This window comes from Aquarana catesbeiana, linkage group LG02 (assembly GCF_042186555.1).
Source record: "Aquarana catesbeiana isolate 2022-GZ linkage group LG02, ASM4218655v1, whole genome shotgun sequence".
Taxonomy (NCBI): Eukaryota; Metazoa; Chordata; class Amphibia; order Anura; family Ranidae; genus Aquarana; species Aquarana catesbeiana.
Window position 1 is genome coordinate 41142471 of NC_133325.1, and position 26717 is coordinate 41169187.

Genomic DNA, 26717 nt, shown 5'->3' on the forward strand with positions numbered 1-26717 from the left:
ACCATCTTGAATGTGATGTCAGCAGCCTCAGCATACTCAGGGCTGTCACTCAAGTGGCACCTTTGAGCAGCCATTCCCCAACAAGGTTTCTACGGAGGTTGCTATGGGTTTCAGGAGCTGTGGGTGATTGACTTCCCATCTGATAGTGCCTACATAGTCCCAGGGCCAACACCATTTGGCAGAGCCAGTGACATTTAGGATCTCTAAGCTGTGCCTACAAAACATGATGTTGTCTGATCTCACCTAAAAACTACCGGAAAGTCATTTGGCGAATGTGCGAATCTCGCTTGACTTAAAATCTTTTTTGCAATCTCTGTTATGGCCGGTATTAATAAGTGAATCCTGCTTGCATTGACATGTAACGGGGGATCTTTGTTTCTAATTGGAGACTCTTATGTTGTATGCTGATGTACAGGCAAATCTTGTTTGTAATTAGAATCTATTACGTTGCACTCTGCTGATGGGGCAAATCTTGTTTGTAATTGGCATCTATTATGTTGCACGCTGATGGGGCAAATCTTGCTTGTAATTGGAATCTATTATGTTGCACCTTGATGGGGCAAATCTTGCTTGTAATTGGCATCTATTATGTTGCACGCTGATGGGGCAAATCTTGCTTGTAATTGGCATCTATTATGTTGCACGCTGATGCTGATGGGGCAAATCTGGTTTGATTTTAGGCCTGCATATGCCACAGAGTGTATCACTGGTGATTGTGAAGCGTTTTTTCAGGCATTTTTGAAAGTATATAAAGCTTCGGGTGTTTATTTTCTGGGCTAGGCAGGGGAAGGAGAACAGTGCAATAGGAGGAGCAGAATTATTCAGGTGTAAAAATGCGTACATAGGCACTCCCACGGAAGTCTATGACCAAAAACACCCGTATGTATTCTAAATTTAAAAAAATAAATAAATAAATAATCTACTTTATCTACTTTTTTGAGCCTACAAATGTGAACAGGGGCAATTGAAAAGATTGGGATTCTGTGTGTTGAGAATAGTCAGTGGTAGGGAAACATAAATTACTCTAGTGTGAATGGAGGCTAAATGTGAATGGCGAATGTTGCATTTGGAATCCCTGATGGGTAAATCCTCCTCAATAACGATCGGCCATTAGTGTGAATGCATTTAAAAAAATGATTGCTGAATGCTGTTAAAAACAGACAGGCGACCGTCCAAGCAAAAATTTGTTGTACGGATCACGTAGCAAATGCTTTATAAATTGACCCCAAGGGTTCAAAATGTAAAATACAGGCTGTAGTTGACCTGTATTGCCTGCAATGTAAAAGCATCTTAATAGGACCTGCTGCATCCAAAGGTCAAATGCAGTCTCAGAATGGTCATCCATACTGCACCATTGTGTTAAATAGGAATCTACTTAACTGAATTTGATGTGGGCTTTGAACGCACATAAAACTCAAGCAATGCCCATCTACTCAAGGCCTTTAGGCAATAAATACTGCTCAAGGTTACCACCACTAGACTTACGGGTAGAGATTTTACCTGACCGTTCCAAATTAAGTGGAGAAGACACTAAGAGGCAAATGTATAAAGCAGTGAAGGTGACTTTCAACAAAGAATTAATCACTGTCTTTTAAAACAATCCCTTTTTTTTTCCAATAAAATCGTAATAAAAAAGAACCTGATAAAATCCGCAGTTATTTTTCTTTGATTCTAAAAAACATGTTACGGTTTAAAATAGGGGTTTCTTGCCACCAAGGCAACTATAACAAAAAAAAGGGTATTTTTGTACACAGTTTGGGTAGGGAACTCCTCTAGAAACATTTTCCGCTCATGTGATTGGCTTGCTGCTTTTCTCAGTGATTTGCCTCCAATGATAATGCTGGGAGTGATCATGTGACTAGAGCAGGAAGACACTCCCACACAGCAAGCAGAAAGTGACTGGAATCCATGTGTCCGTCTAAAGAGAAGAAGAAGCGGCAGGTGGGACTATGGAAATAATTTAGCTAAAATCCTTCCAGTTTTGAGGTGAAGATTATTGTTACACTTTAAATCAGTGATGGACAAGATCATCCAGCGTCCAGGGCAAAGGTGCCCCCTCCCCCTTCATTATGTGCGAGCTTATGAGCAGGAGGGGGAAAAAGAGCAAAACCTGCACCTCCTCCCAGCTCTCTCCTCCTCTCCTTGCTGCTTCCAGCACTAGGCTGACATAAGTAGTGATTCCGCTGTCTCTACTCCTGTCAGCCTTATAATAGAAGGAACTTGCCCCATCCCTACAATACAATCTGTGCCCAGGGCAAGACGCCCTTTCTGCCCACCCCTTGTCCCGGCCCTGCTTTAAATACACCAGTTTTCACTGGCTGGACTCCAGTCTTTCAAGTAATAGTGAGGTTGTGAGCGGTAGGGGCCAAGTAATGTATGTAATAAGGAGGTCCTACAGTTATATTGGTTGTGGGAGCTAGGTGGCCCCTTTATGTTATAACATGTTGAGACCCCAATCAAAAAAAAATTGTGGATGGGGGAAAGGGATTCCTCTTGCAACTGAATTAGAGTTTTAGGTTACATTACGGAGAATACAACTGAGATTACTTTGCATGCCTCCATAATAGTAAAAAAAGTGCTAACTTTCATGGCTACCAGGCAGATGATATTCCCAAGAAATGTTGAAGATCCAGTGAATGTTTTAGGCCACCAAGAACTAAACCACGTAAACCAACCCTTCAATATAAGGCATGCCACTTGTGGCCTTCAAGCTATTTAGTTATAGCGGAGTCTGACGCAACCAGTAACCATAACCCGTCCATCTTTGACTTCACAGCTGTTGGTAGTAACCCCAAAACCCCCCCCAGCCAGCTCTATCTAACAGCTGAAAAGGACAAGCTGGACATCTGAGATGTAGAATGTACACAGGATATCACTGTCACACTTTGTCACCAGTTTCCAACTCACTTGAGAAGGCAAAGAACCTGTTTCAGCAAAATATAACACAATCTCACAAAGCGGGCACAACAGTGGTGCGGCCATTTTTGTCTGTCCATATTCACAAGAGAACAGCCTGCCGATTCGGCTGGGTGACATCACAGGGACACGGAGATGAATCGCCAGGCTGCCATTTTAAAAATGGCTCCCTCCACTTGTGTGGTGCTCTTTAACAAAAAAGAGCATACAAAAAAAAAAAAAAAAAAAAAACAAAACAAAAAATAAAAGGGTCCGAGTGTAGAGATAACGGGATAACGACACCTAGTAAGAACTCATTTTGTTGGTCCCACTGCTACTTTTACAACCAGGAGCCCCCAAAACACTTTTGTCCCAAATGGAGAAGATACAGCTGTAATCTAGAGGCACACAGTATTGTGATATCGGGTTGCAGCGCCTGTACTGGCATAGTCGAAATTAAAGTACACACAAAGCATAGCCATCTCATGTCTCATCCAGACCTGTTAGGGGGTGGGGTGGGGGAGAAGGGTGGAATACTATCGATTGCAATTGAAATGTTAACACAGCCAAGACAAGGGGACATAGACGCCTTCCTCCCACATACTGTATCATGAGACAAAGTAAATGATATGAACCGTTTTGGTTAAAATCAAGGCAAAATTCAGTTCTTAAAGACAGAGCTGAATAGTTTTTTTATTTTTTTATTCTGATTTTCAGAAGTTCTTCTTCCTCTTCAAAAAATAAAAAGGCGTTGACCTCCCTCCGGTCAGGAAACGGTTTCAAATTTTCAAGAGATATCTGTATTTTTTTTCCCTTGCTCCATTATATTTTTAATTCCCTCAAAGTACCTGTTGACATTATGTTTTAACACTCCTCACTTGGATCCTCCGGGAGGGAAAAAGAGACAGCCGAGTTCACTGTGATCACACGATCAGCAAAATACCATCTGCTCATTTTCAAACGTGTGAAGGCCAAATTTAAAAAACAAACAAAACAAAAACAAACTAAAAAAATTGAAATGTTTAGAGTTCAACCATGTGACCAGTCACGGTCCAATATGTTTTGTCTTTAAAAAAAAACAAAAACCATAAAAAAAAAAAAAAAAAAAAAAAAGGGTAATTTCAACACAGTTCGGGAAGGCGGCCACCACAGCAGCTGTCTTTGGCAAGAAGTCAATTATTTATTTATTGTCTTTGTCACCTTCTGCCCATCTCACTCTGTCTCATAAAATGGATGTTGTTAGCGCTGTCCGAGAGTTCGGGATACTGCTCGACGGATATGACATAATAGCCATCGTAGCCCTGCACCCGCCCAGTGCTTAATAACTGCTGCTTTTCGCCCTCAGTCCACGCTCGCAGGCCTTCTTCCCCATCGCGAAGTCTTTGTTGCTCTTTGAGCCAGGCTTGCGAGATGGCCCTTTGACGGGCTAGTTCCAACACACGGACTTTCTCCTCATCCAAGGAGGTCCCATAGCGGGTATTGATACTAAGGATGCCATATTGCAACTGTACATCTGTGTAGCGTTTGGTCCTTGTTCCAAGAACTGTATTGATTTGTGAAACGGTTACGTTGACCCCGTTTTCCAAGGTTCTCTTTCCACCCTTGAGTCCCAGTATGTTCAGGTCACTCTCGGAGGGACCCTGCTTGACAAAGTAATGAGTGTCAACCCCGTCGATGGTGAAATGTAAATTTTCCAAATACTGGGCGTTGTTTAAGATGGCGGCAATTCGTCTCCCGTCTTCATTGGCGACGCTGATGATGTCGGTGGTGACACGGCCATCTTTCATTGCAAACTTTACGCCTTTTCCAAAGATGGAACCAAACGTGCCAAATTTCTTGCTCTCCTTCTGTGGACGACAACCAGCAATGGGTGAATTGTAGACAGGATCGAACCTCTCCAAAGTGACAAACGCCTTCAGTTGCTTCTGGACCTCACACTGCACGCCCAAGATTGACTGTAAGAAAAAGAACAATCTGATTAGAAAACTACAGTGGACCATAGAAGGGATTCTTAAAGTGATACTAAAGGCTCAATTTTGTTCCTAAAATAATAAAAGAGGTTTATACTTACCTGCTGTGTGCAATGGTATTGCACAGAATGGCTTACCTCCTCTTCTAGGGTCCCCCGCTGGCACGGTATGCTCTTCTTCTTCTCTGAGTGCTCCCATAGCAAATGGAAGAGCAACACTGTATGAATACAGACGCACACAGCCCGGCTTGAAAGCGTGCTACACAGATGCCCCCATAGCTCGTCCAAGCCAGGCTGTGTGCATCTGTAGATATACACAGTGCAGCTCAGCCATGCCTCTCTCCTCAAGACTTCAACTGAAAGCAGGAGCCAATGGCTCCCACCACTGCTCTCGGTTGTTTGTCAGAGCAGAGAGAGATCAGCACTGCTGCGGATGGGTACAGTGCTGGATCGAGAGAAGACTCAGGTAAGTATTTAAGGGGGGGGGGGGGACAGCTAGTGGAAGCTTTTTTACCTTTAATTCAGGCAATGCACTATGGTAAAAAAAAGCCTTTGACTTTAAAAAACACTTTAAGCTGCCTATATAAGGCTTGGATTACAGCAAACCTCCAACAGGCTGATAAGGAAGGAACTCATTGCTTGTATATCTAGCATGGATAGGGGGCTCTACATTACTGGCTATTGTGTTTGGTCAGTCACAGCTACCTGGGTGCTGTGGCTGCAATTGATAGGACGCAGTCACTGTTTGGCCCATAATTAGCTAAGAGCTGCTAATAGATAGTCCCTCGTTCCCATCTCAGTCACTGTTTGGCCAATAATTTTTCACCTGGCTTCAGTCAACTTTTAAAATGATTTTTGTCAAGCCAAGTGGTGCTTGCAGGGCCACCCATGGCTCAAATTTCAGCCAATTCAGCAAGAGCTGGATGGAATTTGATCCATCTATGGGCAGCTTACGAGCATACGATATCTATTAGTGCAATCAGTATAGTACTCTTTTCCTCTACACTGGCCCTTGCAGATCACTGATAACTCACATTTTTTCAAACCACATTAGGCTTCATGTACACTACAGCTCCTAAACTTGAGTTTAGGTGTTTTTTTGCCATAGCTCCTAAACTCAACTCCATAAAAGCCTAAGTGTCAATGTACACATAGGCTTTTACCAGAGTTTAGGAGCTGCTGCTGTTAGGGGAGCTTCAATCTCTCTCAACCACCGTCTCCTGAACGGGGGAAGAATCACATTCAGGATAGAAACGTTTTGACCGCGGGCCCCCGGAAAATGCAAACCGCTGCAAAATCACACCACAATTTAGCATTTTCCCATGGCCGGTGGTCAAAGGAGGCTGTGTGTGCATATAGCCTTACACCGTCACTTATAAAAGGAGCAGAAGGCATTTATCTCTTAGATTGTAAGCTCTAACGAGCAGAGCCCTCTGATTCCTACTGTGTAATATATATATATATATATATATATATATATATATATATATATATATATATATATATACATATACATACACACACGCACATTTTTGATGGGAACTGAGGATCAAAGCTGAAAAACACCGATGACACATTTTAACCATGAAACCTCTACATTCTGGGTTAGTAGAGACCAACACGTTCAAAAGATACAGAGCACAAGTAAATAATTTCTCTGTTAGTAATTTACTGAAGAGCACAGCAATATATATTGGAATGAAACCTGAACTGACGAAGTAAGCTTCCACTGTTGGCCTCACCTTCTGGAAATGCTAGTTCCCCGACTATCATGCTGATTTAGAGGCTTCAGAACTTTCTGAGTCAGTGAATTCTAAGAACTTTCTGAGTCAGTACGTTTTCTGAATGATATACATATGAAGGTACCGAGACAGCCAAGCAACTAGAGATTTTAGATGGATGTTAATAGTGGCTGCCCCGTTGTTGTCTCTGAACAGGCTTTTTTTAAGAATAGATGAACCAGTATGAATTTTGAACAATGAGGAAGGTTAGATAGTCCTGGCCAATACCTGTTGCACATGATCATGGGACCAGTGAAATGCATGGTCCACTTGCACTATCTGGGTCCCATTCCACTTCACAAATCTACTACTAGTAGTAGTTACAAATTGTATCTGTAAAAAAAAAAAGGTTAGGGTTTATACTCATTTCTACCTGCATCTTTCACCAACAGCACCTAGGCAAGGATGATGCCACACTAGATCCTGGGAATACAGAACAGCTGAAATCTGGCGAGAGTTCTTTCAATGGACTGGAGTTTCGCAAAATTTCACCTGCCCTGCATTATCCTGAAATCTTTCCAGAAGACTGAGATATGGAAGATGGGGGAATGGCAAGCATAAGTCTATTTTCATAGGTACGTTTTACTCTTACTAACAAAGGGGGGGGAGGCCCGGACAATTTGATTATGCATTTTACCGCAAGGTCTACTTCAAAACAAATGGTGAGCAATAGCAGCAAAGTCTGCATAGTGTAGGACTTCACTTTTTTTTTTTCAATGGCCCTTTAATCAGAGCACAGAACATACCCACAGCACCCAAGTTTTCAGCTTCCTGGAAACAGTTGGTGTCCAGCTAGTAGCTATAGGCTTCTATACACCTTTCATTGCCTTACTATTAAACTCTTGAAGCACCATGAAAAAATGTACCCTGAGGAGAACAGAGTAAGTGGAAAGCAATGCTACACCGAATACCTGCAAATGTCAGGGACAACAGAATTATCTTAGGAACTTGGCTATCACATGCAGAATTGAGCCTTTGAATTATGTTGGCACATGCTAGTAGTGAGCAGCTGGGAAGATGGAGCGCTGATTAAAAGCTTCAGGCGGAGGTCAGACGTGTTCTGAGATGCCTCAAAGTCATGCCGCACCAGAACCGTAATGATTAAAAAAAAAAAAAAAAAAAAAGATTCAGACCAATAGGAGAGGGGGATACTGGATCTGTGCAGCCAACCCTGTTGGATTTGTAATTTAAAGCAATGGGGAATAAAGCAGAAGGAGAGAAACCTGAAGGCACCTGGAACATGAAAGATGCCCAGAGCATGTGGATGATTCACAGTATCTACTCTGTAACTAAAATATCAATTTGGTTTGGTTTGACCTCTTGGTGATGGCTATGACCGGCTTTCTCAACAGAAAAAAAAGCAGGCAACATTCTATTTTCAGTGCATAATAGGACAGTGCCACAAAATATATAAAGCTACAATGTTCTGGTCTCATTGCCCCCTATGATATAATCTACAGAGGTCATCATGTCTCTTACTTGCACCGATGAAGGTCAACAAGCCTGGAACATCTAAATTCAAGTTGGATAAACAGCTCTATATATATGGCTTTGTTTGTGCTAGGAGGCAGCAGATCCTGGTGTACCACAAGGGTATATTTTTAAAGGGTGGTGGTCAACTTATGATGTATAGGGGGGTCTCAAAAGCATTCCCTACATTAACAAGGGGCCGAATATAATATTCAGCATATGATATTCTACAAAAGATTGAAGGAGATTATCAGACGCTATGTTGATGTGACCTGTGTGGTTAGAGACTGGAGACGTGTGTATAGCTCCCAAGTGTCTCTGATTTCCAGGGACTGTCCCTGATTTGGAACAAAGTCCCTGTGTCCCCGTTTCCTCCTCATTTGTCCCATATTTTAGTCTGATCTATAGAGTTGAATATAAAATGCACTGTTTATCTTTCAAAAACTGTTTCCCAGTGCTAAACCTTTCATCCAATTTCTAAATTGCTGCATTTGTAAGTTTCAGAATCCTGTATAAAGGAATAGTAGTGATAAAATTAAAAAAAAAAAAAGTACTTGTGGGTTTACCTAATAATTTTTTTTTGTATAATTTTCCTTTAAGGGGGCGTAGTGGGGTTGTCTCCTATGCCTACATACTTTTGCTAGAAGATGTCCCTCGTTCCCATCTGAAAAAGTTGGGAGGTATGCATGTTGTAGAAGACAAGCAGAGACTGGAGACACATGACTGCCATAACAGCCCTCTTCACAAACCATGCCTCCCACTAATTACTGCTGGGGGGTATGCCTACACAAGGGGAATAGGTTGGGCATCTGGGATTTAGAGGATGATTTATATAGTTTATATAAGAAACAAATTAGTACTAGGAGTGTTGATTTGTCCCCAACCACCCCCCAACGCCCAGTGGCCAATGTACCTCCCCTGGAGGCCTCCTGGTGTTTATTTTATGCTTTTTTTTCTTTTAGAATTGCTTTTTTTTTGCCCAAAGTAATCAGGGTAGTCTTCTTTGCCTCCTCCCAGGCACTGGGCGGTCTGCCACGATGCAGAGCAGTGCTGATGTGACGTCATCACTGTTGATCTCCACATCCTTAGTATGGAATGCATGGAACCATTATGATGCCTCAGACAGAGGGCGACACCATGGGGCTCTGCACTCACAGCATGTCCTCAGTCTTCAGTGCTGAGAGACGCTGGGCATCATTCAACCCATTAACAAATTAGTGATGGGAGTGTTGATACAATTTCCCCCAGTGGCCACTCTACCACCCCTGGAAGCCTCCAGGTGTGTATTTGATGCTATTTTTTTGTTTACAATTGCTTTTTTTGTCCCGAAGTAACATGATGCTCTTTATCCCCTCCCAGGCAGACACTGGGTGGTCTTCAATGATGCAAAACATTGCTGACATGATGACGTCACTGATGCTCTCTGCATTTTTACTGTGAATATATGGCACCATTATGATGCTTCATCCGGGGGGCAACACCATGGTGCCCTGCACTCACAGCATGTCCACAGTCTTCAGGGCTGAATACCGATGGGCATTATTCAACCTAGCAGATTAAGGACATCTAGTGGTGGAAAGGCAGTACTGCAGGGAGAAGGTGAGTACAACAACAGAACTACCTTTTTATCACTATGTCTATGGGACCTTATTAGAAAAAAATAGACTGTAGTTGGGTTTTAACATAGAAATTGTTCATGCAATGTTTATACTTTTTGCATGGTATTTGCAATCTTTACACTTTGTCCTTCAGTTTTTGTAACACTTTACAATTTGGACTATTCATATTTTCCTTTTGTGTATTTTGCACAAATTTCAGGGATTTACACTGTATATTATATTGTTGGGTATTGCTAGAAGGGGACAGCCATTTATGGGTTATAGAAGAAACACAGAATAGTGATGGCAGAAAAAAAAACCAAAGTGGTTCATAGATTTTACTCAATTATTTTTTATTTAACTTTTCATAGATCTATGTTTGTCCTAAACATATTTTAATCCACTTACTGTTGACTGATTTGCTGAAAGTCAATTCCAAGTATCAACAACTCTTTTGGTAAAAAATATTTTCTAAAGGTTAGTAAGGTGGCCTACTACGCTTCTTTTCATGCAAATGTGTGGTATGTTGATAAAACATCCATGCTGCGTTTTTTACTGCAAATAGCGAGGCAATTTAGTAATTTTCAAGATTTCTTCGCTCAATTTTAAAGAACAAATGTGCTATTTGTCTATCATTTTTCTAAAGGAAAATCATTTAAGTTGCATCAACATCAAAAATTTGGCGCCAGCCATTATTTCAAAGATGATTTTCTTTAAATCAGTTTGACGTTTAAATAATGTAAAAAAATTAAAATTACTGTTAAAAATGACAACTTGTCAAAAAAAGATTTAACCTGAAGAATACGCACAAAAACAAAAAACTAAATTACATGGCTTAAAAATGAATAACAGTTAAATCACAGAAAAAAAGAAAAATCCATAAATGTTGATTTTAAATAAAGAAAAAAAAAATCATTTTCAAACAGCTGCATAAATAAAAAATGAAAATCAATAAAATGTTGCAGTTTACCAATAAAAAAAAAAAAAAAAAATGCAAACGCTTTAAAAACAAACTGAATGTCTGTATTTTTCTATTCATCTATCTCAAGGTCAGATATCATGGTCATAGAAAAAAATACAAATTTAGCCCTCTATCTAAAACCCTCAATATGATCCATTGGATGGATATAAAAAAAATCCATCCAATGGATCAGCCCCAGAAGATTTGGCTGCTCAATGACCAGTGTGACTCAATGTGATACGGCACTGCCTCGATTTAACTGACAATTGCGCGGTCGTGCGACGTTGTACCCAAACAAAATTGACGTTCTTTTTTTCCCACAAATAGAGCTTTCTTTTCGTGGCATTTGATCGCCTCTGCGTTTTTTATTTTTTGCGCTATAAACAAAAGAAGAGCGACAATTTTGAAAAAAGCACAATATCTTTTAGTTCTTGCTATAATAAATGTACCAAATTTTTTTATCAAAAAAACAAATTTATTCCTCAGTTTAGGCTGATGTGTGTTCTTCGACATATTGTTGGTAAAAAAAAAAAAAAAATTGCAATAAGCGTATATTGATTGGTTTGCGCAAAAGTTATAGCGTCTACAAAATAAGGGATAAAATATGTTTACACACACAGATCACAGTTCTCGCTCTGCCACGAGCGATTGCAGGTGCCCGCCGGTCATCGTGCCTGCTGGGCACTCGCATCAGCTCTGGGCACATAAAACTGTGGCGGCTGGTCGGCAAGCAAAAGTCCTGGTGTCTATCCTGCTGCCCCAGGGTGCAGTGTGGCCCTTGGACCCCAGCAGTCAGTAGTGGGAGCATCAATTTGGAAAGGGGTGTAATATTTGTGATCTCTAGCAGTCTCATGTAACATTTCCACAGTCTCTGACTGTCTCTAACAGCATCACTTCAATCTCAAACTACTCCTGCCCATGTGCAAAAACATGGCCCTTCGGTGTACAGTTTAGTACACTCGTGTGAACAAGGCCTTAGAAATGTGTTCATTTGAATCAAAAATTTCCATCCTGCTCTTGCAAAATTTCTTGTTGATGTAGTCGAAAATAAACAATTAGAAGCATTCTTAAAACGAACATTTTCAAACAGAATTCTACTAGTGTATGACGTGCTTAACTACCCTATCTCATTCATACATATACGTACATAGGATGGTCAGTTTAGATAGCAGCCACATAAACTGCCACATGTCTTTGGGAGTGGGGGGGGAGGGTTTGGGCAGGGATTGGAGAACCTGGAGGAAACCCATGAAAGCACAGGGTGAACATGCAAACTTCATACAGATAGTGTCTTGGTTGGGATTCAAAGCAAGGACCCTAGTTCTGCTAGGTGTAAGTATTAATGTCAGAAATCAAGTCATGCAGTAGTTACACAGTATTACAGATCACTATTAACCTAGCATGATTTAGACACCAGAGCAGACCTCACAAGGACCAAGGAGAACCTTACAAGGACGGGGAGAGAACCTCACAAGGTCCAGGAGAGAACCTCACAAGGACCAGGAGAAACCCTCACAAGGAGCAGGAAGGACCTCACAAGGAGCAGGAAGGACCTCACAAGGAGCAGACAGGACCTTACAAGGAGCAAAGGAGACCTCACAAGGAGGACCTCGCAAGGACCAGGGGAGGACCTAACAAGGACCAGGGGAACCCTAACAAGGAGCAGGGGAAACCTAACAAAGAGTAGGGAGGAGCTAACAAGGAGCAGGGAGGAACTAACAAGGAGGAAGGAGGACCTAACAAGGATCAGAAGAGGACCTATAAAGGACCAGGGGAGGATCTATAAAGGACCAGGGGGGGACCTATAAAGGACCAGGGGAGGACCTATAAAGGACCAGGGGAGGACCTATAAAGGACCAGGGGAGGACCTATAAAGGACCAGGGGGGGACCTATAAAGGACCAGGGGAGGACCTCACAAGGAGCAGACAGGACCTCACAAGGAGCAGACAGGACCTCAGAAGGAGCAAAGGGGACCTCGGAAGGACCAGGGGAGGACCTAACAAGGACCAGGGGAACCCTAACAAGGACCAGGGGAACCCTAACAAGGAGCAGGAAGGACCTCACAAGGAGGAAGGAGGACCTAACAAGGAGCAGGGGAGGACCCAACAAGGAGCAGGGGAGGACCCAACAAGGAGCAGGGGAGGACCCAACAAGGAGCAGGGGAGGACCCAACAAGGAGCAGGGGAGGACCCAACAAGGAGCAGGGGAGGACCCAACAAGGAGCAGGGGAGGACCCAACAAGGAGCAGCGGAGGACCCAACAAGGAGCAGCGGAGGACCCAACAAGGAGCAGCGGAGGACCCAACAAGGAGCAGCGGAGGACCCAACAAGGAGCAGCGGAGGACCCAACAAGGAGCAGCGGAGGACCCAACAAGGAGCAGCGGAGGACCCAACAAGGAGCAGCGGAGGACCCAACAAGGACCAGGAGAAGACCTCACAAGGACCAGGAGAGGACCTCAAAAGGACCAGGAGAGGACCTCACAAGGAGCAGGAGAGGACCTCACAAGGAGCAGGAGAGGACCTCACAAGGAGCAGGAGAGGACCTCACAAGGAGCAGGAGAGGACTAACAAGGATCAGAAGAGGACCTAACAAGGACCAGGGGAGGACCTCACAAGGAGCAGACAAGACCTCACAAGGAGCAGACAGGACCTCACAAGGAGCAGACAGGACCTCACAAGGAGGAAAGAGGACCTAACAAGGAGGAAAGAGGACCTAACAAGGAGCAGGGGAGGACCTAACAAGGAGCAGGGGAGGACCCTACAAGGAGCAGGGGAGGACCCAACAAGGAGCAGGGGAGGACCCAACAAGGAGCAGGGGAGGACCCAACAAGGAGCAGGGGAGGACCCAACAAGGAGCAGGGGAGGACCCAACAAGGAGCAGGGGAGGACCCAACAAGGAGCAGGGGAGCATCCAACAAGGAGCAGGGGAGGATCCAACAAGGAGCAGGGGAGGATCCAACAAGGAACAGGGGAGGATCCAACAAGGAGCAGGGAGGAACCAACAAGGAGCAGGAAGGACCTCACAAGATGCAGGAAGGACCTTATAAGGAGCAGGGAGAACCTCACAAGTAAAGTGATGATTAAAAATAGCATGCTAGAGGCGAAAGTTTTTATGCCTGGATATCAGCTCTTTTGCCAAAAAGGCAAAAATCCTTCTTGGCCTCGAAAGGTCAATCAGATAAATTTAGGGTCAACATATTGTACCTATTCAGAAACACATCCAGTCTTTATTCTTATAAACATGACTAAAATAGGGTTTTCAAGCCATTAAAAATACCTAACCGCTCAGGACATCTAAGTCTCTGTGGGCGGACCAGTCACCGGGGATTCAAATACCGGGCCTCCTCTCTTCTCCATCCATTGAACGCAGAGCCTTCAAAGTGATCGACCTGTCCATTTTATATTGCCAAAGCTGTCAAAGTGAAGTGTCAAATGTTTCAAACAGACTGGAGGAGCCACTTTTTAGCTTTTTGAAGGATTTTTTTCTCCCGCGAGGTCAGAGGCCAGGAAAAAGGGAAAAAGGTCTTTAGAGCCACTGGCTTTTTTTGAAACAGTTCTGGACTTTTTTCAAACCAGTGAGTATATTAAAGTGTTTGGGAAAACTTGCAGCTCGGTCTCGACCGCTAAAAAAATATTAATATTAATTTCTTTTTAAGTAGCTGGACACTTGCCTTTTATATTTTTGAAACGCAGCACAGAGTGGAAACGCCAGAGTAAAGTGCGGCTTTGGAAATGAACCCTCGCTAGGTTTTGCTGGGGTTTTGCCGCTCCCTTTGACTAATGGATGCCTTTAGCCATACATAATTGATTGCATAACAAATTAAGAAGTCATTTAGCTGTTACCACTTAAAAGTGTAAAATCCATTAGGAGTCGATACGGGCTCAGGGTGTGAATTCTCACAGAGAAAAGTGTTTTTAACTAGAGACCTCGGAGACCAATGTACTAGTACAGGATGGAAAACACAGGCAGGGCGGCCAGGTCCCCTGTGTCATGGACTTACACCATACCAAGGCTGTTAAAGTGGACCTGGCATCAGATATAATTTTTCATGCTCAGTAATGTATCAGGTGTTTATTACCTCACACACAAATCCCAGTAATCCCCCTTATCTCCCTAGAAGGACAGTGCCATCTCTGTTCAGGAATCATCTAAGGTCAGCATCTACTTTTGCACTGATATGCCACCTCAGAGATAATGGGATACTGAAAATCCTGCTGCCTGTGCAGTTCTTGGCTGTGTCTGCCAATATCTGACACAGATCTGCCCCCGCTGAAGCCTCTACATTAAGGTAAAAAAAAAAAACCTTCAGGGTACAGCCTCCCCTGCCCACCTTATACTTACCTGAGCCCCATCTTGATCCAGCAATGTGCATTAGAGCAGCGGCTCTCCCTTTCGTCATCAGCTCACACAGCAGCGGGAACGATTGGCTCCCACTGCTGTCGATCATAGCCAGTGAGCAAACGAGGAAACAGCGGGGGCGGGGTCGAGCCTCGCAGTGTGTGTGAATGAACAATGTCCATTCACAGGAGCGTGGCTTGGGAGCGAGCCTGTTTGAGTGCTTCCATAGCAAGAGGCTTGCTATTGGAGGCACTCAGCAGAGGGACGGAGCCAGGACCACCGACAGGGGACCCAAAAAGGGAATTTGCCGCTGCTCTCTGCAAAACCAATGCAAAAGAGCAAGTATAACATGCCTGCCAGCATTTGGCTGAGGAGGAAGACGAGGACAACACTGGAGCATGCCGGGAGGAAAGTAGACATTGGGAATTTTTTTTGAACAAGGATGATCCCAATTTATTTTCTTGGAAGTTCTACATCAGTAAAGCGACATAGCAACCCACATTACCTTGCTGTTATCCCATTCCTGCGTCTTCATCTGAGTGTTCTGTAGTTCGTATGACGGTTCCATGGCATCGATCTCCGGCCTGGGGTAACCAGGAATGACGTTGTGCAACTGGAAGCCGAAGGTCAGAAGCCAACTGTTCACATCTAGGGGCAAAAAGAAGACAACATTGAGCATTGGCAGGTTTGGGTTCAGGCTTATTGAATCTGAACATCAGATTATCAGCATTATTGAAGTTTAAAGAGAAGGCACCTGAGTTCTTGGATATGTACATCAGCTGTGCCCATCATGAAGAGAGCCCACCATCCTTTCGCTATATTTCCAGGTCTGTACACCCCCATGCCCATTATAAGGGCTCCAACCATCCCTGAGCTGGGTTCCTGGGTCTGTACAACTGCTGTACCCATTATGAGAAGTTCCCACCATCTTAATACTGAGTACCTGGGTCTGCACATCTAATGTGCCCAACATGTGGGGAATTCCACTATCCCTGCTCTGGGTTTCTGGGTCTGTACAACTGCTGTGCTCATTATAAAGGTTTCCCACAATTCCTGCGCTGATTTTCCAGATCTGCACACCTGCTGTGCTCATTATGAGGGTTTCCAACCATCCCTGTGCTGCGTTCCCAGCTCTCCACACCTACTGTGGCCATTATGGGGACTCCCACCATCCCTGTACTGAATTCCTGGGTCTGTACACCTACTGTGCCCATTATGAGGCATTCCCACCATCTCTGTGCGGAGTACCCAGGTCTGTACACCTGCTGTGCCCATTATGAGGGGTTCATACCATCCTTGTGCTGAGTTTCTGGGTATGTACACCTGCTGTACCCATTATGAGGGTCTCTCACCATCCCTGTGCTGCAATCCTTGGTCTGGACACCTGCTGTGCTCATTAAGAGGTGTTCCCATCATCCCTTTGATGAGTTTCCAGGTGTGCACACTTTCTGAGCCCATTATGAGGGAGTGCCACTACCCCTTTGCTGAGTTCCAAGGTCTGCACGCTTGCTGATCCCATTATAAGGCATAACCACCACCCCTTTGCTGAGTTCTTGGATCTGTATACCTACTGTGCCCATTTTGAAGAGTTCCCACCAGGGGCGTTGCTAGGTCTACAAAAGATCTGAGGCTAGAGCCCATAGCAGCGTAGTAAAGAAAGTCATACGCCTGGGCGGGCATACACATGTATATACAGTAATATACGTGTGGGTGTATATATATATCCCTAGAGAGCCCCCCCGCTTACATCAGGGTCCCCAGAGAGCCCCCCTTACATCACCTTACATCAGAGTCCCCAGAGAGCCTTCTCCTTACATCATAGTCCTCAGAGAGCCTCCCCCTTCCATCAGGGTACCCAGAGGACCCCCCCCACTTACATCAGGGATCCCAGAGAGGCCCACTTACATTAGGGTCCCCAGAGAGCCTCCCCCTTAAATCTGGGTCCCTAGAGAGCCTAGGCCTTAAAATCAGGTTCCCCAGAGAGCCTCTCCCTTACATCAGGGTCCCCAGAGAGCCCCCCCACTTACATAAGGGTCCCCAGAGAGCCTCCCCTCCCCTTGGGGACCCCTGCAGAGACTCGGGGCTATTGACCTCAGATTCAGGGCTATAGCCCCAAAAGCCACCCCCTAGCAACGCCCCTGGTTCCCACCATACCTTTACTGAGTTTCAGGGTCTGTTTACATACTGTGCCTATTATAAGGGGTTCCCACCATCCCTTTACTGAGTTCCATGGTCTGCAAGCTTGCTGATCATTAGGAGAGATTCCTAACACCCCTTTGCTAAGTTCACAGGTCTGCACACCTGCTGTGCCCATTACAAGGGGTTAACACCATACCTGTGCTTGGTTCCTGGGCTGCACACCTGCTGTGCCCAACATCTAGGCAATTCCATCTATCCCTGCTCTGAGTTATGTAGAATGTAACAGAAGGAGTTAGAACACACAAAGGAACCCAGGATCACTCAAAATTTCCATATAGAGAACAGCTGAGTCAGGAAATATGGCAGGGAGATGTTACCACTGGTGGGTAACCAAGATCAGAGACAAGGGGCTGGATCACACCTTCAAGCTTCAAATAAAACCTTTTAACATAACTTCCTTATCCTTGCCACTTATGTACATTTTCAAAGCCTGCTGGAACCAAATTAATCTGACAATAGCAAATTAATCTGACAATACCTGCCAATCACCTACATGTAAGGAAGCCTGGTATCTTAAAATATAGTGGAAACAAAGCTGGGTGAAGACATGCATGTCTTTTGAGATCCATGCCAAACAGTGCTTGGCTTGTAAAGCAGTATGAAATATTTTTTTTTTAACACAACAGGAGTACCATGTGGCTCTGTGCAAATATTAAAAAAGGCATTCCCCTGAACTTTAACCTACACATGCTCTACAAGCCAACTCAAAAGTGGTTGCGGGGATCAGCAAAGAGCCTGCCTGTCTGTTTCATAGAACACTAGAAAACACCACAGTCTCTTTTCTCCTCAACACATTTTCTTTTTGGCTTGCTTTCAGACACCTCACAAAAGCATGTGCTGTATATAAATAATTGTAGGGTGTCAGCACTGAATCATTAACATATAATTTTTATTAAAAAATGCACTTATATATTACAGAATTAAAAAAAAAATGTGCTATAAAAATTTGCCACCAGTGCTGATTATTTGTAAGCATATTTAAATAATGACAGTGGGATAGAATAAAGAGTAATTAATCGGCCTTGTCAGCTTGTAGGAGCGGCATCTGGACCATACAAGGATGGTTAAACGCCTGCACGGTCTGCACCCGTGTCCTAGTTCTTCATCCATTATTTGAGTAATGATTCCTAGTATAATAATCAATCACACTGTACTCTTGCCTTTTAATAATGTCCTTGATGAAAAAAAACAGAGGTCGTGATCAAATGCCATGTTTAATTAACTGCCAGCTTGCTACTTGTACAAGTTACTCTTTAATGATGCTGCCGCAAGACGCCTTCACTAAGGGGTCGGCTTTGCCGGCTGCTGCCGCTGAGCCTGGTCGAGGATAAGCCACGTGTTAAAAAGGACCAGTAATCCTTCAAATTGTGTGTGTAATGTATATATATATATATATATATATATATATATATGTAATATATTTTTTTTAGGTGTTTTTACATGCAAACTGACTCATAAACTAAGAAGGGTTGAAATGTAAGTGCCAAATCACTGCTAAGAGGTCCAGATAACATTTTATTCCAGGTTAGGGGTACAGATCAAGAAATAGCCCACGCATTTTGGGGGTCTATGTGCCCCCTTCATCAGGGCTCGACTGGCAACCAAGTAAACAAACCAGTAGTAAACTGGACCTACAATGGTATTTATTCCAGTGTGAGTTGAAAGCACAGGCCTAACCAGGAGCTTATTTGGCAAGCATGTAGGGGGCACGTAGATTCCCGAAACAGGTTGGCTATTTCTTGATCTGTACTCCTAACCTTTACAGGAATAAAGTTGTATCTGGACCTCTTAGCAGTGGGGTGGTGCTTACATTTCAACCCTTACATTACGCTATAAGCCAAGGAGACTGTGGAGATCCTCTGGTGTGCAGAAGCTGCCTGTCCTGGAACCAGATCATTTACACCGACATTAATACCTTAAGATAACAACAGTAATAAGCCTCAGGTCCAGCGCTATCTTTCCATTTTCCTCACAAATAAACTAAACAGCAAAAAAAATAACAGCCTAAAACAACTTTTGTTAAAACAAGCAATCTAGAATGTTTTTGAATTTGTATATAAATTCGGGAATAGAAAATAGTGTAATTTATTTTTCCAGCCATAACGTGCTGCCCTAAGCTCTTGTTCAAGTTTACCTCACTGTTCTTAGCTGTTCTGTGGTTTAAAGAGCTCAATAGCTCAAGCTAAAACATACACACACAGTAGTCAGAGCAGTAACGTCTCCCCCTCCATGCCTGTTTGATTCTGAAAGAGCAATGAGGAGTTTATATTAGAAAGAGTGTGAAGGTAAACAGCTTCTGTCGTGGTTCATTCTATAAAATACCTATAATACTCTGTGAATCCAGTATCATGGGTACACCCTGAATTAAAGGATATATTTAACTTTGGAACATGTTCCACCCTAAAAATGGGTGTAAAGTGTAACATGTACCAGCATCTGCAGCCTCTCTTTCCCCCATCTCCCCTCCCTGTGACAGCCGGGCAGGGTATCTTCTCCCTGAACCCGATGTCACAATTGAAAAACACTATGGCCATGTGAGGCACCGCCCACTCTTTCCTGTGAATGAATGCTTACAAGTACCGTCAGCCATTTCGGTTGACGGTTTGTAGCTCTCAATGAACTATAAGGGTGTTGGTGAGCACTCTCTTAGTCCATGGATTTTCCTGCTCTCAGGTAACTGCCTGCCCGTATAGGATATGGGCAGGCAGCTATCCTGAGAGTTTGCAGGAGCTTGAGATTGCACTTGCTATCTGTTGATCGCAGGTGCAAAGCTTTGTAGGCACCTTGGAAAGAAAATAATAAATTCACATTTTCTTACCCTCAAAAAATGTGCATTTTATTTTTTCAAAAGGTGAATTTATCCTTAATTCTATAACAAAAATGTACATAATTATTAAAAAAAAGGTTCTAAAACATGATTTGTAAAACTTGAAAAATAATTTCTGTAATGCTACTGTATTTTTTTTTTTTTAAAAAGTGGAGACAGAAAAAACTACTTCAAATGAAGACCTTAAAGCTTTATTCTAAAGCAAAAATGGAATGCCATTATATTTATCTACAAAAGTCATATAGGAAGCTTTTGTTCCCAGACAAAACTTTTTTTTTTAAATATACGTCTAGGGTATACACCTTCACCTTCCAGATATTAGAGTCTTGCTTTTCCAAGAAAAAAATCACAATGGGTCATTAAGGCTCTTTTACTACCAGGTCAAACCAGTAACATCTTACAGTAGAAACACATCAATTAGACCTTTGTCCCAGTCGCTAAATGTTCCTCACAGTCGTAAATTGCACACGATAAAGCCTGAGAATGACAATAATTGTGGGCCATCAAACACAATGATGAGCAATACTGACGCAATGCATGCCGTCAACACAATGATGAGCAATATTGTTGTAACGTACCCTAGACCAGATGCACACCAAGATGCACAATGGAAGGAAAGTGGAGAAAAATGGCCACGTAAGTTTCATATGAGACCCATTTTGAGGTGAGTCATCAAGGGTTTGACATCTAACCCTACTGCTTGGGCCCATTAAGAAAGAACATTGGTTTGCTTTTTACATTAACCTTACCTGTCATGTAGCATTTGGTGTCTTGCGGTCGGCTTACTGGGTTGTTGTTTTTGAACATATAAAGGTTGAAAGGCATGATGTTGGTGGTGCTTAGCTGCTTCCAGATGTCATGGTCAGGACTTGTCCATCGGCCAGCTAACACGTCGTACTCACGGCGACCCATATGGATAAGCTTAGTGAGAGGGTCAAAAAGGCCACCATGGTAACCTACGATGATCTGAAAGTTTGGGTTTGAGTCATGGTAGATTTCACCATAGGCAGTATATAAAATCTGCTTGATCATAAGCCCGGAGCCGGTGAAAACTGCCATGGGTGTTCCAATATTGTCGCAGGCGATGTAGAACTCATCTCCACTGCTTAACTCCATGGCAAAGAGATGGCCTTGAAGGTCATAATAGAGGGAAGCAATTTCAGAGCTTGAATGGTTGTAGAAGTGTGTGATCCTAGTGGGGTTTGCCAGGTCGGCATAAAAAAACTGTAAGTGGTGACCATTGTTGGTTTTCCGTGAAATTCTCCTTCCAAGGCCATCATATCTATACCGCACACTCCAACCGCTGACTTTATTATATGCTTTAACAAGAAGACCGGCAGAGTTAAAATCGAAAATATCACTTCCTCTTTGCTTAAGAAAACCATCTTCATCCATCCGATACTGGACATCACCCAATCTAGTTATCCGATCCCTCAGATCATACCGTAGCGGCATGAGGCGAATGCTGTTCCCTGGATTTAGCAAGTGTAAATTTCCATTCAAGTCATAATTATACCTCCACTGCTGCTTGTCATTGACGAAAACGGTTTGCAATTGTCCATCATTATCATACTCATAGGTGTACCGTGTGGAGTTAGCATAGGGTCCAACTTTTAACTCCTTCTTTACCACCCGCCCCATGTTGTCGTACTGCAACATCATCCAGAACATCATGGACCTGAAGATCTCATATTGTAATTCCCGCACTCGCCCATAGGTGTCGAACTGTTTAGTGTGCGTCATGACCGCTGTAGTTATGATCTGGTTGATGTTGTAGTAAATTACGCCAAATTTCCCAAATTGTTCAGTCTTGCCCGAGACATCATCATACCTGTACAAGTCAATTGGCAACGGTGTCTCATTGATAACAGCCTGCATGCTGGTGACTCGAAAGCTATTGTCATAATTGTAGTCGAATCTGGCATTAACCATACCTTCTTCGGTAAAACGGAATATCTGTCTATCGATCAGAGGTCCGATCTGCCGGTAACGGATGGTGCACGTGAAACCATCATTCTGCAAGTTGACAGTTTTTAGCATGCCTGCGGTTTCATCATACGTGAAAGCTATTTTGGTGGTGTCATACAGAATCTCTGCAAGTTTTGATAGTTTTCCATATTTGTATATTACGCGTCTTCCAGTACCCATGTACAATGTTTGTAGAAGATGGCCTTCTTCGGAAAAGTCTTGCAGAATAGAGGCATTGCCCTCTGGAGGTCGGTAGATGTTTCTGTAGTATCCGATAGAGCGGATGGTCTCCAAGGTTTGTCTGGCCACGTTGGGCATAGTAACAGAAGAAAGTCGGTTGTTTTTATCAAATTCAAAGATGTACTGTCTCTGGCTGTGAAGAAGTAGCACCATTGACTATAGAAGAAGAAAACAAAAAGTTTGATGAGTAATACTGTACACTTGTCACTACAGCAATCATACTATATTATTTGTACCCTTTATAAGTAAAAGGAGTGATCAAACAGTTTTCAGCAGATGTGTACTTCTATTTCCCAGGCCCAAATTGCTTCTACACCTCAGACTTGAGGCTTCAGCAGGTACATCATCACAAAATTCTGAAAGCACAGGAATCATGTGCAAAGCCTCCTGCTACCTATTCTCTACCCTGAATGAAAACAGTAAGAGCCTGAAGCCTGAAGCCTGGAGCCTGCCCCCCCCCCCCCCCCCAATCATTGAAAAAACAAAGTGGCTACAAATCATTTGTCTATCAAAGTACCCCAAGTGGTCCTAAGTTACACCAAGCTCAGGGATGTAGTTAAGTGCTGTATGTAACTACATGTATGTGGAAAAGTCATGTTCAATGATCATTTTAATATGTTGAGCCTAGTTTGTATGGCTGAAGCCTGAATAGATAAGCTCAGACTTTTGCTTGACTACCCTACAGATTCAATCATATTCATGAAGATTCAAAAAAAATTGATGGAAGTTCAATGCATGTAAAATTTGACAATGGAAAACATCAGATAATATATAAATATGCATTCTTGGCTTGCCTAGGTATCAGTGGCGGTGAGAGCCCAGACAGATACCTCTGGTGCCTCTTATCTCAAGTGAAACAACAGTGATTGGTTCAAAATAAACATAACTTGTTGATCCATCTTCTACCCACACACATTGATCATAATTACATAGTTTGCTTAAGAGATGATCAGCTCAAAAGGAGTTGTTTTTGAGTTTTTTGGTATTTCCAGGCCAATGGAAGATATATTTACTCTATGTTTTGGGTCTTCATTGGAGCCTCCACTTGTTGAAGAAACTGGGGCCTTCCAAGAGGCATCAGTTTGATACTACATTCACACCTGAGAATTTTGTAGCTTGAAGCTCAAAAAAAGCTCAATAAGCAAAATCCTATTCATTTTAATGGCCTCTGTTCACATCTGAGCGTGAACAGGGGCCATGGAAATTATTGGGATTTTATCTGTTGAGCGTCTTCGAGCTACAAAAGGCTCAGGTGTAATGCAGTCTAAGATGTCCAAAGGATCTCAACTGTTTGCTCTCAGTTCACACACACAGATCATGATGACAGACTTTGCTCAAACAACGATCAGCTCAAAAGGAGTTCTTTGCTATTTTCAGACCAATGGGAGATATAGTTACCCTATATTTTGGGCCTTCACTGGAGCCTCCCCCTAGCTGAAACCGGGGCCTTCCAAGAAGCATCAGGGTTGCATTCTCACCTAAAAAGTTTTTTATCTCGGAGCTCAATGCTCGTGGACGCTAAACAAGCAAAATCCCATTCATTTTAAAGGCCCCAGTTGATATATAAGCGTGAACAGGGGCCATAGAAATGAATATGATTTTGCTTGTTGACCGTCTTCGAACTACAAAATGCTCAGGTGTGAATGCAGCCTAGTGCCAGCCATAGACAGAGCATTTTTCTTTCCTGCAACTCTTTGCAGGAAAGAAAATCACTTAACTCCACCATTAACACAGTCGGTGTTGATATGGGAATCCCTCCTGTAGAGACATTGTGTTCTCCCAGTCGGGGGGAATCAGGAAGAGCGGGCCCCCCGGACAAACAGTGATTGCTTCTAGAAGCTATAATAGTCGCTAGCAATAATCACATGTAAGATCTGGCAGGCTGGTTGTACCCAAGTTGATTAATTGATCAGCACCTCTTACATATTGATCAACTTATGTTGTGTTTAACATAACTTGGGTACATTCAGCCTACCCATACATGGTATTTCCCACGGTATTTCCCATGGTATACCCATACATGAGATTTAAACTGTCTATGGCCGGCTCAGTACCTCAACACAGCATTTAAAATAACCACCTACATTGCTGAAAACACGATAAAGGTTATACCTTCAGAATACTATACAAATGTATTTGCATTAAACAGTTATGCGCATATCAGAGGTGCTCCAAACCTTTTCTAAGTATGTATAAGTCCATGATTTTCCATCAGCGAATGTCCGAGATGTTATTCTCCCAGTCTGGTCATACTCCATCCTTTCAGACATGGTTCCTCTCTGAATCCCTGCCACGTGTCCTCCAGGGGAGTAAGTCACATTTACCCCATTCAGCCCACTGGATGGGGACCAGAGGCTCGGCCTTCCTGCCTGATCATACAGGATCCTCAGGGTGAACTTCCTGTGATCGTCATTAATTTTTTCTGTTCTCGTAACACGGTCGAAATCCAGAGAAAGCAAGTTTCTGTTGTGCACCTGTTGGAAATGATAGCTAAAATGAGTTATGAGCACAACACCACTGTTAGGTAAATTAATTACAGCGCATCTCCACCAGTATTTCTTTAAGTTTTGGATAGAGCAAGGACAGGAAAACAACCTCGGGTGGTTTTTACGACTCTCTTCAGTTCCTGTTCAGGTGGAAATCGGCAAAACACAGGCGCCCACAGGACTAAAAAGACTCATGTTCAGTAGTCAAGAAAAGACCAGCATGCATGTTGGCTTTTAATTACTGTCCCCATTGGCAATTCTCCCCCACTTCTTGTCCTGGTGGCAACATTGTCATCCAGTCAGGAAGTGAAAGACAATGTCCATGAGACTTCAGACAGCAATAATATTCTTAAAACACTTCCACGCAATGTTCAAAAAAAAAAAAGGCATTTTTGGCTATCCATACATGTTGGCTTTTTTTTATGCATATGTCTATTTTCTGTAGTAGGCATTTTTCATGCTGCGCAATTATTTTATTTTTTCAAGGTAAATAAGCAAATTGGATATTTTGAGTAAGAAATCTGCTCAGTTTACAGCTTGCATGAATCTTAAAATCTCCTTCTGGAGTGCCAAGCGCCCATCTGTGCACTAACTTAAATGTTGCTTTTCACTACTGTTCATTTATTGTTCACATTATTCCCTGCCCCTGAGGATCTTGCAATCTAATCTTCCTACCTCATTAATGAGCATCCGCTGGGAACACTTTAGTTAGACGCCAATCAACTTATGTTGTGTTTATGTAGGAGCTTAGCCCATGTAAAGCAACTCAATGTTGCCTTTAAAGCCCCCCTAGCCTCCCTCCTCAACGCTCTGCTGCTGGTAGCATAGACATACAGCCCTGGGTAATCTCTAGAAGGCCTTGTTTGGACTAGCAGCTGGGGGTATTAAAGATGCGCGCTTATGTCGCGTTTTTAGGCCCCCCCCCCCGCTTAAGCTGCAATGGCAGCAAATGGGGTGTTTACACCCCAATGCTTAACCACTTAAGGACCAAGCCTCTTTCTGAGATTTGTTGTTTACAAACAGGTTTTTTTGCTAGAAAATCGGAACCCCCAAACATTATACATTTTTCTTCTAACACCCTAGAGAATAAAATGGCGGCCCTTGCAATACTTTCTGTCACACCGTATTTGCGCAGCGGTCTTTCAAGTGCACTTTTTTTTTTGGAAAAAAAAAATACACTTTTTTGAATTAAAAAAATAAGACAACAGTAAAGTTAGCCCAATGTTTTTTTTTTTTTATATCATGAAAGATAATGTTACGCCAAGTAAATTGATACCCAACATGTCAGGCTTCAAAATTGCGTCCGCTCGTGGAATGGCGACAAACTTTTACCCTTAAAAATCTCCATAGGCAACATTTAAAAAATTCTACAGGTTGCATGTTTTGAGTTACAGAGGAGGTCTAGGGCTAGAATTATTGCTCTCGCTCTACTGATCGCGGCGATACCTCACATGTGTGGTTTGAACACCATTTTCTTATGTGGGTGCTACTCACGTATGCGTTCGCTTCTGCATGCAAGCTCGTCGGGACAGGGCGCGTTTAAAAAAAATGTTTTTCTTATTTATTTTACCTTTTATTTTTACACTGTTTTAAAAAAAAAAATTAAAAAAATTGTTACTTTTATTTCTATTACAAGGAATGTAAACATCCCTTGTAATAGAAAAAAGCATGACAGGTCCTCTTAAATATGAGATCCGGGGTCAAAAAGACTTCAGATCTCATATTTACACTTAAATGCAATAAAAAAAAATTGCCATTTAAAAAAAAAAGTAAAAAAAAAATGGCCCTTTAAGAGCTATTTGGCCGAAAGTGATGTTTTGACATTGCTTCCGCCGTGCAATGTTATGGAGATGGGAGGGGGCCATCTTCCCCTCGCTCGTCTCCATATCCAGCATGTGAAAGGATCCGATCGCACCCGCCTCTGCCGACAGCTCCAGTAAGCGGCGGAGGGCACCGGATCGAGGCGGGGCCCTCTCCTGCCGCC

At 43.0% G+C, this 26717-nt stretch overlaps 1 protein-coding gene across 1 annotated transcript in view; it reads right to left on the reverse strand.

Moving 5' to 3' along the window:
• Nucleotides 1-584: 584 nt before the first annotated feature.
• The window catches only part of TENM4 (teneurin transmembrane protein 4), a gene marked incomplete in the record, with an annotated part of 1986086 nt that continues 1959953 nt past the window's right edge, over nucleotides 585-26717 (reverse strand). Inside the window, 4 exon segments of the mRNA XM_073612821.1 lie at nucleotides 585-4850; nucleotides 15519-15661; nucleotides 20789-22403; nucleotides 24425-24721. Coding sequence (XP_073468922.1) covers nucleotides 4092-4850; nucleotides 15519-15661; nucleotides 20789-22403; nucleotides 24425-24721 — 2814 coding nt within the window.